This window comes from Podarcis melisellensis (assembly GCF_964234715.1).
Source record: "Podarcis melisellensis genome assembly, chromosome: 3".
NCBI lineage: Eukaryota > Metazoa > Chordata > Lepidosauria > Squamata > Lacertidae > Podarcis > Podarcis melisellensis.
In genome coordinates this window covers 1,592,462-1,609,081 of record NC_138530.1, presented here as the reverse complement: position 1 = coordinate 1,609,081, position 16,620 = coordinate 1,592,462, and the positions used below count along the sequence as shown (strand labels likewise).

Here is a 16,620-nt window from a genome sequence, read left to right as displayed (position 1 = left end):
ACCAGCATGAGTTTGACCAAACTGCGGGAGGCAGTGGAAGACAGGAGTGCCTGGCGTGCTCTGGTCCAGGGGGTCACAAAGAGGTGGACACGACTAAACGACTAAACAACAACAATTATTATTATTTTGAATCCCAATTCTGTCTTCTGTGGCATTAGCTACCTCGAGGCGATCACATGGGGCGAAAAACAAGGCTATCTGCACCCCCACCCATAGCTACAGCACTGACCACTGTCCACCTGTTTCATTGAATGCTTGAAGCTCAAAGCATCACTCGGACCAAACAACACAGACTCCCATTGTCTTCAGAGTCAGACGGATAATAATAATAGTAGTAATAATAATAACAGTAACAATTTATTATTTATACCCCTCCCATCTGGCTGGGTTTCCCCAGCCACATTGGGCGGCTCCCAAGAGAATATTAATATGATTATTATTATTATTATTATTATTATTATTATTATTATTATTAATAATAAAGCGATCAAACATTAAAAACTTCCCTAAACAGGGCTGCCTTCAGAAGTCTTCTAAACGTCAGCTGGCAACCAAAGCTTACCATTCTAGAAAAGTACACATTGCTACATTTAAAATACATCAGGAGATAAACGAAGTCCATTATTAACTAAAAGCACTCATCCTGCGATAACGTTAACAGGACATCGCCCGCCCGCCCCCCTCCCGCACCTCTGGGACCCGACCAAAAATATTCATTTAAAGTGATTTTTTATTTCTTTTTGCATTAATAGAATAGCAGGAAGAGAGACACCGTTTGCATCCTGCAAAAATAGGAATTGCAAAAAATAAATAAATCAGAATTTGCAAGTGTGTGCAGGGGGGTGGGAGCTTGGAGGAGTGACCCCCTCCCTTTTGCACGGTGATTGGCACCAGGGGGGCGGTCCCCAGATTTGGGAGCCTCCCCCCGCCCTCCCCCAGCCCCCCCGTCAGCTGACTGGCTGCGGTCATGTGACCTGCCTAGGAGGAAACGCGCCCGGGCTGTGGCTGAGCCGAGCAGCTGCTTTGGTGCCGGAGCTGCAAAGCGGATCCGGGGGAGTTGAATTTCATTTTATTTCTGGAAGAAGGCTCTGCTGCGGAGCGAGGATGGCCTGGACCAAGTACCAGCTCTTCCTGGCCGGGCTGATGCTGGTCACCGGCTCCATCAACACCCTCTCGGCCAAGTAAGTCCGGGTCCTCCCCTCCATTGCCTTCTCCTCCTCCTGGGGTGTTCCAGATGGCCTTTGGGGGTCCCTTCCAAGTCGGGGGATGCTGGGGCGAGAGGTCCAAGCGGGCGGGATTTGGGGAAGGAGGAGGTGGGGGGGGGTCTTGATGCAGTTTTTTGTTGAATTTGCATTTTATTATTACTGTACAGTGCTACCTGGGGTTACATACGCTTCAGGTTACATACGTTTCAGGTTACAGGCTCCGCTAACCCAGAAATAGTACCTCGGGTTAAGAACTTTGCTTCAGGATGAGAACAGAAATTGTGGTGCGGCGGTGCGGCGGCAGCAGGAGGCCCCATTAGCTAAAGTGGTGCTTCAGGTTAAGAACAGTTTCAGTTAAGAACGGCCCTCCGGAACGAATTAAGTACTTAACCCGCGGTACCACTGTATTAATAATAATAATAATAATAATAATTTATTATTTATACCCCGCCCATCTGGTTTCCCCAGCCACTCTGGGCGGCTTCCAACAAAACACTAAAATGCAATAACCTATTAAACATTAAAAGCTTCCCTAAACAGGGCTGCCTTCAGATGTCTTCAAAAAGTTTGGTAGTTATTTTTCTCTTTGACATCTGGTGGGATGTCACCACCACAGGGCGGGCGCCACCACCAAGAAGGCCCTCTGCCTGGTTCCCTGTAACTTGGCTTCTTGCAGTGAGGGAACTGCCAGAAGGCCCTCGGAGCTGGACACAGGTGACCGGGGTGGAGAAGCTCCTTCAGGTATACTGGGCCGAGGCCGTTTATTTGTTAACATTCTTATGTTACATCGATAAACGTCCTATTACATTACAGGACTTACTATAAGATGTATACAAAAGTTATATACACCTAGAAAGAAAATGAAATAAAAAGAAAGAGGAAAGAGGAAAAAACAAAAACAATTTCCCCTCCCCAAAATCATATACATACCAACACACTAGACTTCCTGTCTTTCCCGTTGTATATTCCTTTTTTATAATAATTTATAATAATAATAATTTATTATTTATACCCCGCCCATCTGGCTGTGTCCCCCCAGCCACTTCCAACAAAACACTAAAATACAGTAACCTATTAAATATTAAAAGTTTCCCTAAACAGGGCTGCCTTTAGATATCTTCTAAAGTGTGCTCTTACCATTGTATATTTCTTTACATATTATCTAATACGTTCCTATATCAATATGTGCTCTTAGTCTTGTTTCTCAACTCAGTCTCACTCCAACGTCAATCGAACGCTAGCATAGATAGCAAACCTTTACTGTATTTTTGAACATATGTTTCATATCTATCCCACTTTTCGATAAATTTTTGTTTTGAGTTGCCCCTCAGGGTATTTGTTAACTGCGCCATTTCAGCAAATTCTTGTAGCTTGTAATGCCAGTCCGTTATTGTCAGGGCTCCTTGTTCCTTCCACCCTTTTGCCCCCAAAGTCAGAGCTGCGGCCGTTGCGTATAAGAACACCTAAGAGGTGAGAATTTGTCCGTGAATTTGTCCAATCCGCTTTTGAAGCCATCCAAGTTGATGGTCCTCACTGCCTCCTGTGGCAGGGAGTTCCACAGTTTAACTACGCACTGCTGTATGAAATCTAAAGGCAGCCATCTGAGCAGCAGCAGCAGCAACAGCATCATTGTCTTTTTAGCTAAGCCAGCAGAATGTGGACCTCTCCTGACGGTGCATCTTTCGCTCGCTTACTCAGCTCCCGATTTTGCAAGAAGCAGCCCCCAGGAACACAAAGATTAGTCATTGCTTTGGTCTGGAGGGAGGGGCAAGAAACCCAGAACGCCACAGGTTTCGAAACCCCTGCAGCCCTACGAACGCCGACTCCGTGTTCACAAGCACTAGGGGTGAAGAGGCAAAGTCCAGAGACCACTCCCAGTGCCGGATTTACATATAAGCTAAACAAGCCCTAGCTTAGGGCCCCACTCTCTTAGGGGCCCCCAAAAAAATTAAAGGGGAAAAACTGGATGTACATTTCCAAAATTTGTTGTTGTTTAGTCGTTTAGTTGTGTCCGACTCTTCATGACCCCATGGACTAAGTTTGTTATTGGTATCTGAAGAAGTGTACATGCACACGAAAGCTCATACCAATAACAAACTTAGCTGGTCTCTAAGGTGTTGTTGTTGTTGTTGAGTCGTTTAGTTGTGTCCATCTCTTCGTGACCCCCTGGACCAGAGCACGCCAGGCACTCCTGTCTTCCACTGCCTCCCACAGTTTGGTCAAACTCATGGTGGTCGCTTCGAGAACACTGTCCCACCATCTTGTCCTCCGTTGTCCCCTTCTCCTTGCGCCCTCCATCTTTCCCAACATCAGGGTCTTTTCCAGGGAGTCTTCTCTTCTCATGAGGTGGCCAAAGTCTTGGAGCCTCAGCTTCAAGATCTGTCTTTCCAGTGAGCACTCAGGGCTGATTTCCTTCCAAATGGAGAGGTTTGATCTTCTTGCAGTCCATGGGACTCTCAAGAGTCTCCTCCAGCACCTGAATTCAAAAGCATCCATTCTTTGGCGATCAGCCTTCTTTATGGTCCAGCTCTCACTTCCATACATCACTACCGGGAAAACCATAGCTTGAACTATACGGACCTTTGTTGGCAAGGTGATGTCTCTGCTTTTTAAGATGCTGTCTAGGTTTGCCATCGCCTTTCTCCCAAGAAGCAGGCGTCTTTTAATTTCATGGCTGCTGTCACCATCTGCAGTGATCATGGAGCACAAGAAAGTATCTCATATTCCACAATATAAGATAAAAAACAAATGAAATAAAACCTACATACAGCAACAGTGTTTTGTGTATGTGGACCTGTTAGGTCCATAAATTACCATATAGCATATACAGTAGACCAGGGGTCTGCAAGGTTTACCTCGCCTGAGCTGGTTCACTCCAGCGGACATCCCTCCATGGACCGGATTGTGTGCGCACATGAGCGCCCGCGCCTGCAATTTCCAGCATCTGCGCAGACAGGATTTTAGGTGCTGCACTGCGCTGGTTTAGCACAGCGCATGGGGACTCGCTGAGCGGTCGGCTCAGTTCAGGGGTGGCTCGGGGGCTGGTTAAACGACTCCTGTGGGCCGCTTTGTGGATTTAAGCTCAGGATTTAACCTCCTTCCGTCGGGCCTGTAAGACAGAGCTATTCCGCCTGGCCTTTAATTTGAATTCAGCCTGATCTTTTATTTCCCATCTCTTCACCCCTCCCCCCTTTTTATAAAGACTACCTGCTCTGAGACCCCACAGCTAATTCTCCCCTGACCTCCTTACTGGCCCAAGTAGGACCAATTCAGCCAGCTAGCCCTGGGGATTATCTAATTGATTTTTGAATTTTATTGTTATTCATGTTTTTGTACTGTATTTTATGCTGCTTTTACAATTAAGTGTTTTAAAGTGTTATAAATTTGTTGTTAGCCGCCCTGAGCCCGGTTTTTGAACTGGGAAGGCCGGGGTATAAATAAAAATGTATTATTATTATTATTATTATTATTATTATTGTGGCCCATGAGTCTTAGGTTGCCAACCCCTGAAGTAGATCCTCGGCTTACGTTACCCTCAGGTAACGTAAACTTTGGGTTGCGAAAGCAGCAAACCCGGAAGTATTTTTCCGAGTTATGCCACTCACGCATGCGCAGAAGCGCTCTAAGCACCACGCACATGCACAGAAGCGTTTTTCCGTGCCGCGCATGTGCGCAGAAGCGGCGCCTCCAGTTGCAGAACTTTGGGATACCGCCGGATCTCCATAACGGATGCCGTCCACAACTGGAGGTACGACTGTGTTCAACACAAAAAAACAGCGACCATTTGTTGTTGGCAAAGGACAGCTGGACATATAAAGGGGCCCATTCCCTTCAGGAGCTGAGGGCCTCATCCAGCCTAAATCCAGCCTTGCACCCTCCCCAAACCAGCCTTCAGCAAGCTAGTTACCCACCAATTGTTTTGGACGGCAGTGACTCCGTCGAGGAAGAATGCAGAATCATAGAACTGTTGGAAGGGACCCGAGGGTCATCCAGCCCAACCCCGTACAATGCCGGAATCTCGAATTCAGCATCCGTGAGCCGTGTTCTTACGGCTGAGGAGCTGCTGTAAGCTTTCCCTGAGAGACGTCTCGAACAGCCTTGTGACGTGGAGCATCTCCTTGCCTTTCATTTCTGGCACAGATGAGTGGCAGGTCGGACATCCGATCTGCGGCAGACTCTGCCCTCTTTGTTATATCCAGGTCTCCGGTTCCAGGAACCTGGCAGGCGCTTGGCGTGACGTCAGCCGACAGATGCCCCTGCCTTCGCTCCTCGGCTGGGGGGCAAGTCCAGGCACGGAACGAGGAGCCAGCACAGAAACAATTCCTTTCCAGGACACAGGAAGGTGCTTCGTAGGCAAAGGCAAAGCAATGGCCTACGTAACCATCGGCTTGGGATTCTTCACTTGCGATTTCTGCTTTGCAGCGGGTTGGAGTAAATGACCCCTGGGAACCCGTCCCGCTGGGTTCCATACCTGGGAGGCCTCCAGGTAGCCTGCTGCTGTTAGGAACCAGCCTTCCCTAACCTGGTGCCCTCCAAACGTTTTGGACTTGTCTGCTCAGTTTCCTTGCTGAAACACTTCCATGTTTTCTGTTTTGGACAGACCTGGTATACCGCTTGATTTTTAAGAAGGTGAGAACAAACTGACCTAAAAAAATAAAATTCAAAAGGCAGCATTTAAAAATATGCATTCTAAAATATTATAGCAAGGATTATGAGGTTTGTAAGGTACTGAAATCTGTGAGACCCCAGATTCCACTTTTGGGGGCGGGTCTCGGCCCATTATACCTGAAGGAGCGTCTCCACCCCCATCGTTCTGCCCGGACACTGAGATCCAGCACTGAGGGCCTTCTGGCGGTTCCCTCCCTGCAAGAAGCAAGGCTACAGGGAACCAGGCAGAGGGCCTTCTCGGTGGTGGCACCCACCCTGTGGAACGCCCTCCCACCAGATGTCAAAGAGAAAAACAACTACAGTTGACGCTCGGTTTGTGAACGTGATCCATGCAAGATGCATGTTCGCAACCCGCAGTGTTCGTACCCCGAGTCTGCGCACACACAGGTTGCGATTTGGCACTTTCACGCAAAGCGCGATTTAGCGCTTCTGTGCATGCGCGACCGCCGGAACCCAGAAGTAACCCGTTCTGGTACTTCCAGGTTTCGGCAGTCCACAACTTGAAGCAGCTGTAACCCGAGGTGTGACTGTACCAGACTTTTAAAAGACATCTGAAGGTAGCCCTGTTTAGGGAAGCTTTTAATGTTTGATGTTTTATCATGTTTTTAATATTCTGCTGGGAGCTGCCGAAAGTGGCTGGGGAAACCCAGCCTGGTGGGAGAGGTATAAATAGTAAATGATGATGATGATGATGGAGGCCCAAGGAGGTGCATGTGGGGGGTTCTAACCAATGCCCCTCTTTTCCAGGTGGGCAGACAGGCTGAGTGCGCGAGGATGCAACGCCACGAGCGAAGAGCACACCTTCCAACATCCCTTCCTCCAGGTACGGCCAGATGGACTCTGCCTGCTTCCACATGACGTAGAGGCTTCCATCCTCCTTTGATTGCGTATCTGCCCATTTTGGCCCTGGGGTGCTGCCCCCAAATGGCCAGGTTGCTGGCAGGGGCTCCCTTCAGATCCCATAAAACCTGTTTTGAATCAGCTGTGCTGGCCGCCGGTTTCTTTCTATGCACAATTCAGGGGGCTCACGTCAGTGTTCAAAGCCCTAAATGACATAGCTGTCAACTTTTCCCTTTTCTTGCGAGGAATCCTATTCGGAATAAAGGAATTTCACATTTAAAAAGGAAAAAGTTGGCAGCTATGTAAATGGATCAGGCCCCACATACCTGAAAGTCTCCTCCCCGACAGACCCTCTCGGGTGCCGAGATCAGCAGAGGGATCCTCTTGGTCAGGGGTCGGCAACGTGCGGCCCATGGGCCGGATGCGGCCCACGAAGACCATTTTACTGGCCCACAAGCCGCCCCTGAACCAAGCCACCTGCTCGGCGAGTCCCCAGCACGCTGCCCTAAACTGGCGCAGTGTGGCGCAGGGACTCACCGAGTAACACCGGAAATTGCATCTGCGCATGTCCAGACACCGAAAATTGCTTCTGTGCAGGCGCGATTATCGGCGTCTGGGCATGCGCAGAAGCAATTTCCAGCACCGCAGACATGTGCAGATGCAATTTCCGGCGTCATGTTGCGGCAGTCTGGCCCACGGACAATCTGCCATGGCCGGGAAACCTTGCTAACCCCTGCTCTTGGTCATGGGTAGGCAAACTAAGGTCTGGGGGCTGGATCCTGCCCATTCGCCTTCTCAATCCAGCCCATAGATGGTCCGGGAATCAGCATGTTTTTACATGAGTAGAATGTGTGCTTTTATTTAAAATGCATCTCTGGGTTATTTGTGGGGCATAGGAATTTGTTCACCTCCCCCCCCCAAAAAAGACAGTGGTACCTCTGGATATGAACGGGATCCATTCCGGACCCCTGTTCACATCCTGAACTAAACGTAAGACGTGACTGCACGTGCGCGGGTCACGTTTCACCACTTCCGTGCATGCGCATGACATCATTTTGAGCATCTGCGCATGCGCAAACGGCGAAACCCAAAAGTAACGGGCTCCGTTACTTCTGGGTCACCGTGGAGCGCAACCCGAAAATATTCATCCCGAAGCTACTTCAACCTGAGGTATGACTGTATAGTCCGGCCCCCCACAAGGTCTGAGGGACAGTGGACCGGCCCCCTGCTGAAAAAGTTTGCCAAGCCCTGTCCTAGAAGCACAGAGCTACAGAGTTTGGAAGCGACCCCCTGGACTGCGGAAATCATGTTGCTTTTCTGCTACTGGTCATGATCCAGAAAGCTCACAGACCCCCTTTCTTGCCTCCTAGGCCGTGGGCATGTTCCTGGGCGAGTTCTCCTGCCTGGCTGTCTTCTACCTCCTGCTCTGCCATGACCGGCGGAGGCCAGAGCCCACCATGGACCCCCCTCAATCCTACAACCCTCTCCTTTTCCTGGCTCCAGCCCTGTGCGACATGACAGGGACTAGCCTCATGTATGTGGGTAAGTGTTGCTTCGGGGTTGCTTTCACCTCTGCAAAAACTTGGGGGTGTGGAGAACCCTGCTGGGAACCTCCCTCTCTCACAAACTCATATTTTTTGAGGAAGGAAGGAGCAGAAATGCTTGCAATACATCTCTTAATATTTGGAGTATTTACAGAAGTAGTGTTTTGGGGGGACAGGGGGCGGGTGGGTGTGGGGGACTCCCTGGTCCTGAATGGGGTAACTGTGCCCCTGAAGGACCAGGTGCGCAGCCTGGGAGTCATTCTGGACTCACAGCTGTCCCTGGAGACGCAGGTCAATTCTGTGTCCAGGGCAGCTGTTTACCAGCTCCATCTGGTACGCAGGCTGAGACCCTACCTGCCAGTGGACTGTCTTGCCAGAGTGGTGCATGCTCTGGTTATCTCCCGCTTGGACTACTACAATGCGCTCTACATGGGGCTACCTTTGAAGATGACCCAGAAACTACAACTAATCCAGAATGCGGCAGCTAGACTGGTGACTGGGAGCAGCTGCCGAGACCACATAACACTGGTCTTGAAAGAACTATACTGGCTCCCAGTACGTTTCCGAGCACAATTCAAAGTGTTGGTGCTGACCTTGAAAGCCCTAAACGGCCTCAGTCCTGTATACCTGAAGGAGCGTCTCCACCTCCATCGTTCTGCCTGGACACTGAGGTCCAGCTCTGAGGGCCTTCTGGCGGTTCCCTCATTGCAAGAAGTGAGGTTACAGGGAACCAGACAGAGGGCCTTCTTGGTAGTGGCGCCCGCCCTGTGTAACACCCTCCCCCCAGATGTGAAGGAAATAGCAGCTATCTTATCTTTAAAAGACATCTGAAGGCAGCCCTGCTTAGGGAGGTTTTTAATATTTAATGCTGTATTGTTTCTAACCTTTGATTGAAAGCCACCCAGAGTGGCTGGGGAGACTCAGCCAGATGGGCGGGGTATAAATAATAAATAATAAATTATTATTATTATTATTATTATTATTATTATTATTATTATTACTATTATTATTATTATTATTATTATTATTATTATTATTACTACTGCAATTTCCTATGCCTGGACTGGATAAGGAAGCATAAAACCAGCCTGTCCTGACACTGTTCTTTCCTTGCTAAGCAAACACAAGTTCTGCAGATCTTTAAATTTAAAAGGGGGCCAGTAAAAATTAACGGTCTTTTTTTTGGGGGGACACAGATGTTGCTGCACCAGTTTAAAAACTAGGGGTCAGCGCAGTTTTCCCAGTAGTTTTAGAGTGGGTTTTTTACTCAGGAGAAGTCTTCTGTCTGTTTCCCACTGCTTCCCCACCTGGCCCCCTTCTATTTCCCCTCCCCTCTCATCCTTTTATATATTTCTATTAATTTTTATATAAAAAGATGAGGGGAGGGGAAATTTCAAATTTATTTACTTTGGTACCTTGGTTCTCAAAAGCAATCCGTTTCGGAAGTCTGTTCCAAAACCAAAGTGTTGCAAAACCAAGGCATGCTTTCCCATAGAAAGTAATGCAATAGGAATTAATCTGTTCCAGACTTAAAAACAACCCCTATTGAACAGCAGTTTAACATGAATAATTCATCAAACATTAAAAGCTTCCCTGAACAGGGTTGCCTTCAAATGTCTTCTAAAAGTCAGATAGTTGTTTTTCTCTTTGACATCTCGTGGGAGGGCATTCCACAGGGCGGGTGCCACCACCGAAAAGGCCCTTTGCCTGGTTCCCTGTAACTTGGCTTCTCGCAGGAGGGAACCACCAGAAGGCCCTCGGAGCTGGACCTCAGTGTCCGGGCTGAATGATGGAGGTAGAGATGCTCCTTCAGGTCTACTGGGCTGAGGCCGTTTAGGGCTTTAAAGGTCAGCACCAACTGAGCTTTGAATTGTGCTCGGAAACGTACTGGGAACCAATGTAAGTCTTTCAGGACCGGTGTTATAAGGTCTCGGCGGCTGCTCCCAGTCACCAGTCCAGCTGCCGCATTCTGGATTAGTTGTAGTATCTGGGTCACCTTCAAAGGTAGCCCCACATAGAGCGCATTGCAGTAGTCCAAGCGGGAGATAACCAGAGCATGCACCACTCTGGCGAGACAGTCTGCGGGCAGGGAGGGTCTCATCCTGCGTACCATATAGAGCTGATAAACAGCTGCCCTGGACATAGAATTGACCTGCGCCTCCATGGAGAGCTGTGAGTCTAAAATGACTCCCAGGCTGCGCACCTGGTCCTTCAGGGGCACAGTTACCCCATTCAGGACCAGGGAGTCCTCCACCCCCGCCCACCCCCCGTCCCCCAAAAACAGTACTTCTGTCTTGTCAGGATTCAATCTCAATCTGTTAGCTGCCATCCATCCTCCAAAACAATCCAGAGCAAACTCTTCCCATGTGTGTGTCTGGTACTAAATATCCTTGAATTATTTCTTATTTCCTCCTCCGCCCCTCTTCCCCCCCCCCCCCCGTCCAGCTCTGAACATGACCAGCGCGTCCAGCTTCCAGATGCTGCGAGGGGCTGTGATCATCTTCACTGGCCTTCTCTCGGTGGCCTTCCTTGGACAGAAGCTGGTGCTTAGCCAGTGGCTGGGCATCCTCATCACCATTGTGGGGCTGGTGGTGGTCGGCTTGGCAGACCTGATGAGCAACGGAGACCACGAACACAAGCTCAGCGAGGTCATCACAGGTACGGCAGGGCGGGGAGAGCCAAAGGGGGGTCCCCAATACCAGGAGGACCGCTCTGGTGGCCTCCTGCAGCGCTCCTTTCCTTCGGGGTCCTTGCTTCTCTCTCCCACTCCTAATTCTGTCGTTCTCAAATTGGTGGGTACAAACAGAACTTCACATCTTATACAATATTTTTTGGACTTCTATCAACACCTCTGATTATTTTCCGTTCTCATCGCTTATTATGCATTTCTTAATTTCTTATTACCTTATCTTTAACTAATAATTCTCTTTTTTGCAATATTTCAAATAATTCCCTTTACAAAACTTATTGCACACCGACTAGTGTAAATCTGTCCATCACAATTACTTTTCAAATGGTCTGTAAATTTACTCCTGTCTTCCGGTGAATCTCTGGTCCCGCAGGTTTTGAATCCAGGGTCAAATAAATTCTTCTCCTCTACAGTTGGGGGCTACCTTGGCTATGTAATTTGTTCTCATTTTCCTAGTTAAAGAAATTGGACTTCTTGTTGAAAATATACTGAAAAGGATATACCAAAAGTTTTACTATTTAAAAGTTTTAAATAGTAAATTTAAACACAACGTGTAAGTGCGACAGTTTTAAGATAATAGTAAATTTACTATTTTAAGATAATAGTAAATTTAAATACAACGTTTAAGTGCAGAAATAATGTAGTTTCAAATATGCAGTGATATAGTATAAAGGTCTCAATGGCAGTCAAAAAGAGTCCATATTATCTGATTTTATACAATATGGGCTCTTTTTGACTGCCATTGAGACTTGTATAAAACAATTGTGGTGTACTGGTATTTTATGTACCTTTATACTATATAACTGCATATTTGAAACTACATTATTTCTGCACTTAAACATTGTATTTAAATTTACTATTATCTTAAAACTGTCGCACTTACACGTTGTGTTTAAATTTACTATTAGTTTAAAACTGTTATTCTTAGCAGAATATACACGTTTTTCTTTTCAACTCTCGAGTAGGAATTATTCCTTATATTGAAACTTTTGGCCAGAGCTCTTGGTATATCCTTCTCATTTTCTTAGTGGCAGTTGCAAAGAGTGCTACATACCAGGTCACCTACTTATCTGTGTCTGCAAGGGTTAGGGGGCACCAGACCCTTTCAGGACTGCCCAGACTCCCCTTTTCTCTCCTGCAGGGGACCTTCTGATCATCATGGCCCAAGTGATTGTCGCCATTCAAATGGTGCTGGAACAGAAGTTTGTCTACAAGCACAACGTCCACCCCTTGCAGGCTGTGGGCACGGAAGGTGAGCAAGCAAACAGGTGCTGGGGGAGCGGATCGGGGGCTTTGTCTTTTATTTCTAAGACTTCTCTCCCTTCTCCATCGTTCTGCCCGGACACTGAGGTCCAGCTCTGAGGGCCTTCTGGTGGTTCCCTCTCTGCGAGAAGCCAAGTTATAGGGAACCAGGCAGAGGGCCTTCTCGGTGGTGGCACCCGCCCTGTGGAACGCCCTCCCACCAGATGTCAAAGAGAAAAATAACTACCAGTCACACAGTCAATCATTCGGTAGCTGAACTGGGGTCTACACAGTAACAAAAACAAAACAAATAGAGCCGCAAAAACAAATACGCAAAATAAATAGCAAAAACAGACAGACCTCAGAGTAACAGTCAAAACGGAAGTGTGGCAGTCAAGTAGGAAGCGTAACTCTCAAAAGGGAGCACATTCAGCTTCCGAAAAAAGTTGGCAAACAGGAACACTTCCAGTGGATGCTCGGGTTGCAAACGTGATCCATGCAGGATGCATGTTCGCAACCCGCAGCAGCGCTTTTGCGCACGCACGGGTTGCAATTCGGCACTTCTGCGCAATTTAGCGTTTCTGCGCATGCGCAATCCCTGGAAGTAACCCGTTCCGGTACTTCCGGGTTTTGGCAGGTCCGTAACCCGAGGTATGACTGTACTTCCGGGTTTGCAGTGTTTGGGTTCCAAGTTGTTTGAGTACCAAGGTGTTTGAGAAGCAAGGTACCACTGTTCTGGCTATGTGCAGCTCATTCAATAGCCCCCCTCTTCCAATGCCTCACTTTCTCAAAACTACGTCCAACATCAAAGAAGGTCCCCAGCCCTATCACTTCCTCCCAACTAACTGATTAGGACATTAAAGGCTGTTCTCATGCCATCAAAGAACTTACCGTATTTTTCGTTTATAAGGCGCAATTTTTCCCTCCTAAAAAGTAAGGGGAAATGTGTGTGCGTCTTATGGAGCGAATGCAGGCTGCCCAGCTATCCCAGAAGCCAGAACAGCAAGAGGGATCACTGCTTTCACTGCGCAGCAATCCCTCTGGCTGTTCTGGCTTCTGGGATTCAGAATATTTTTTTTCTTGTTTTCCTCCTCCAAAAACTAGGCTCGTCTTATCGTCTGGTGCATCTTATAGAGCGAAAAATACGATAACAAGAGACAGGGAGGGGGAAGGAATAGAAGCAGGAAGGATAACCGTGTCAGATCACTAACTCCTCGAAATACAATTTATCTTCCGGATAGATCGCCCATACAGTGGGAGGGTCATTGTTTCAGTCTGCACCTCTCGTTCAGTTAGTTAATGGAAAGCCATGGCCCACGTCCCCCTTTCTGAGCACCTCTCTCTCCTCCCTGCTCAGGGTTTTTCGGCTTCCTCATCCTCTCCCTCCTGCTGGTCCCCATGTACTTCATCCCAGCGGGCAGTTTCGGGAGCGGACCGCGCCGCGTCCTGGAGGACGCCCTGGACGCCTTCTGCCAGATCGGCCGGGCGCCGCTCATCGCCGTGGCTCTGCTGGGCAACATCAGCAGCATCGCCTTCTTCAACTTTGCCGGCATCAGCGTCACCAAGGAGATCAGCGCCACCACCAGGATGGTGCTGGACAGCCTGCGCACCGTGGTCATTTGGGCCGTCAGCCTGGCTGTGGGCTGGGAGGTCTTCCATGCCCTCCAGATCCTCGGGTTCTTCATCCTCCTGCTGGGCGCCGCCATCTACAACGGCCTCCACCAGCCCCTGCTGGCACGGCTGCCCTGGCGGAGGGCGGTGGATGCAGATGCAGATAGGGAGGGCCTCTTGGCCGCGGATGGAGCCTCCATCAACGGGGACAGCTGACCGCCAAGCAGCACCCTTGCCCACTCCAGAGCTTGGCCAGACCTCTGCTGGGCGGGCTGGCCAGCTTCTCAGGCTGGAGCACGAGACTGGTTTGGGGGTCTGCGTTGCCGTGAAATCTCGAGACGTTGCTCTGCCGCCTGGCTCCTTGAGCAGCTGCCAAGGAGATGCCCTCTGCTTTTTGCTTGACCACATCTCTCATCGTCCCTGGCCATGATGGGAGCGGGAGACCCAACGAGAGCTTGACATTGCCTGCTTTAAGCAATTGGTTGAGGGTTTCCTGTCGCTGGTAGGCCCTCAGAAACCGGCCTGTGAGACATCTCTGGGCAGCTCGACTCCCAGACTGAATGCTTTGTGGGGACCCCTAACGCCTTCCGGGACTTCGTCCTTTCCCTCAACTTCCTTCACCCAAAGGTGATAAGGGAGGTTTCCTAACAATCTTTTCCAGGAAGCAATTCCCTCTTTCCGCCCCTTCTGCTAAACAAAATATTTCTATTTGCTCTCATCCCTGCCCAAAAGGATGCCCAGAGTGGTACAGATGCCCAGAGTCCAGAACTATTTCCCAGAATCCCCTCTGATGCGGCAACAAAGTCTAACCTCCCCCAGGCTGGCCGCCTCCAAGGTCTTTCGGGCAGCAGCACCTTCTGGGCTGCGGCAGGTGGAAGTTGTCGCCCCGAACATCTCGAAAGGGGCTCCCAGGCGGATGAAGTCTGCTCTAACTTGGCAGTTCGATGATGTTTTTCCCCACTGGGTCTTTTCCAAATCTCCCTAAGAAAAGCAAATGAGCATCTTTTTCTTAGGCTTCCCCTGTTTCTATCACACTTGGGGTTCTGCAGGAGGCGATGCCGCAGATCGGGCCCCTTGAGGCTAGAGTTCGAATCAGTGGCATGGGAATCACTTCACAACCCTCACACCAGGGCGCAGTTGTGGGTGACCTGAGAGTCCTTTGCCCTGTGGCACGGCGGGTCTCTGGGCCTTGCCTATCAGGTCAGCTTTGGGCTGCCAAAATTACTGGGGGAACCCATTGATAAGGGGCTCCTTCCCCGATGGATCACGTAGCTGCGATTGGGAGCTGTGGGGAAGGGAACACCCCAGGAATGCCCCCACGTATGACGCTGCTGCTGCCTTGTCCACTTTTGGGGGTGTTTACAACAGTGTCTCTGCTTCCTAAGGCTGGAGCTGAGTGATGGGGATTGAAGGAATCTTCGATGCTCCCTTAGCATACTCAAGAGGAGGCAGCACCCCGGTTCCTTCATCCCTCATGTGACGGATTATTCCCCCTCGTTCCAAGCATTTGGAGGGGGTCCAGAGAGCTCAGTCCTCAACCCTCTCCTGATTCTGTTCGGAGCCTGCGGAATGTGTTGCCCCCCAGCTATCGCGAGTCCTGGGACCTCTTAATTTCTCACTGCTAGCAAGGTGAAGGCGAGAGCTAAAGTCTTGCTCAGTTGTAAGGGACTTAAGAGGGCTTTTCTGGTACCATTTTGGGGTCCGGTCGTATGGAGAGCACCCCTCTCTCTAGCATCCAAGCCACGAACACAGCTGGTCTAAGCTGCGCAGCCAGGATCCCTCTCCTCGACAAAGTTCTCAGATGCTGAGCAGACCCACTTCGGTGCTATGGGCGATGAGAGGGCGGGATGGGCTTGTCTCTGCCTTGGGACTATGAACAAGAATGCATTTATTCACCAATAAAAACTGTCTGATCTTAAGGCCGTTTCTAAAAAAACAAGACTGGCTGAACCTTTTTTTAAATGTGGGCTTTTGACGGCATGTATGAGCCCAGAGCTCTCTTTTTTGGGGTTGGGACAAGGGGGGGTAGCAAGATAAGGAGAGCTGGGATTCGGGTGGCCTGGAGAGTGTTGCAGGAATTTATGTATAGGTTGGGGGGGTTGCCCCTCCAGCAGATGTCATGCACATGCAGCCCACTATCAAAATCAGCACACTCACTTTTGTGACTTTTGTGATTTGTCCCAACAAAACACTTCATCACAGTTTCTTCCTATCTATTCAAAGGGCCTCTGCTGCACGATACCAAATGTAAGAATTCACTTATAGATGTATCTATGTACTGGCTCACTGGGAAAACTTCAGAAATTCATCTAGACCTGTGAGCTCAGCTCCTCAGCAGCCCCTCTGCCTGAGGGATAATCCTTGACCTCCTGATACCTGAGTGCCAGACAGGTAGCCATGCCAGAAATCACAAACCCAGATGAAGACAAAAGGGTGGGATGAACTTGGCTGGGAAACAGGGAAATGTAAATCTCTCTTTTGTTACACTTGATGGGTGTTTGGTGGAGGGCAAGGGGAACCATGGGGCAGGGTCCAGGATGCTCAGATTCCTGCCATCAGACCTCCCCTTTTCATGATGTAACCGTGATGTATGAGTGATATAGTTTGGGGGGGTTAACATGGGGATTAAAAAGGTAAAGGTACCCCTGCCCATACGGGCCAGTCGTGTCCGACTCTAGGGTTGCGTGCTCATCTCACTTAAGAGGCCGTGAGCCGGCGCTGTCCGAAGACACTTCCGGGTCACGTGGCCAGCGTGACAAAGCTGCTCTGGCGAGCCAGCACCAGAGCAGCGCACGGAAACACCGTTTACCTTCCTGCTATA

The 16,620-nt window shown here is 49.3% G+C and overlaps 1 protein-coding gene across 1 annotated transcript; it reads left to right on the top strand.

Moving 5' to 3' along the window:
* The first annotated feature begins 964 nt into the window (after nt 1-964).
* Nucleotides 965-15,718, top strand: SLC35F6 (solute carrier family 35 member F6). The gene is made up of 6 exons (XM_081904292.1): nt 965-1,181; nt 6,621-6,696; nt 8,084-8,255; nt 10,703-10,915; nt 12,088-12,198; nt 13,546-15,718. Exons 1-6 carry the CDS (start codon nt 1,105-1,107, stop codon nt 14,013-14,015), a joined length of 1,119 nt encoding a protein of 372 aa, XP_081760418.1. The 5' UTR covers nt 965-1,104; the 3' UTR covers nt 14,016-15,718.
* The last annotated feature ends 902 nt before the right edge of the window (nt 15,719-16,620 follow it).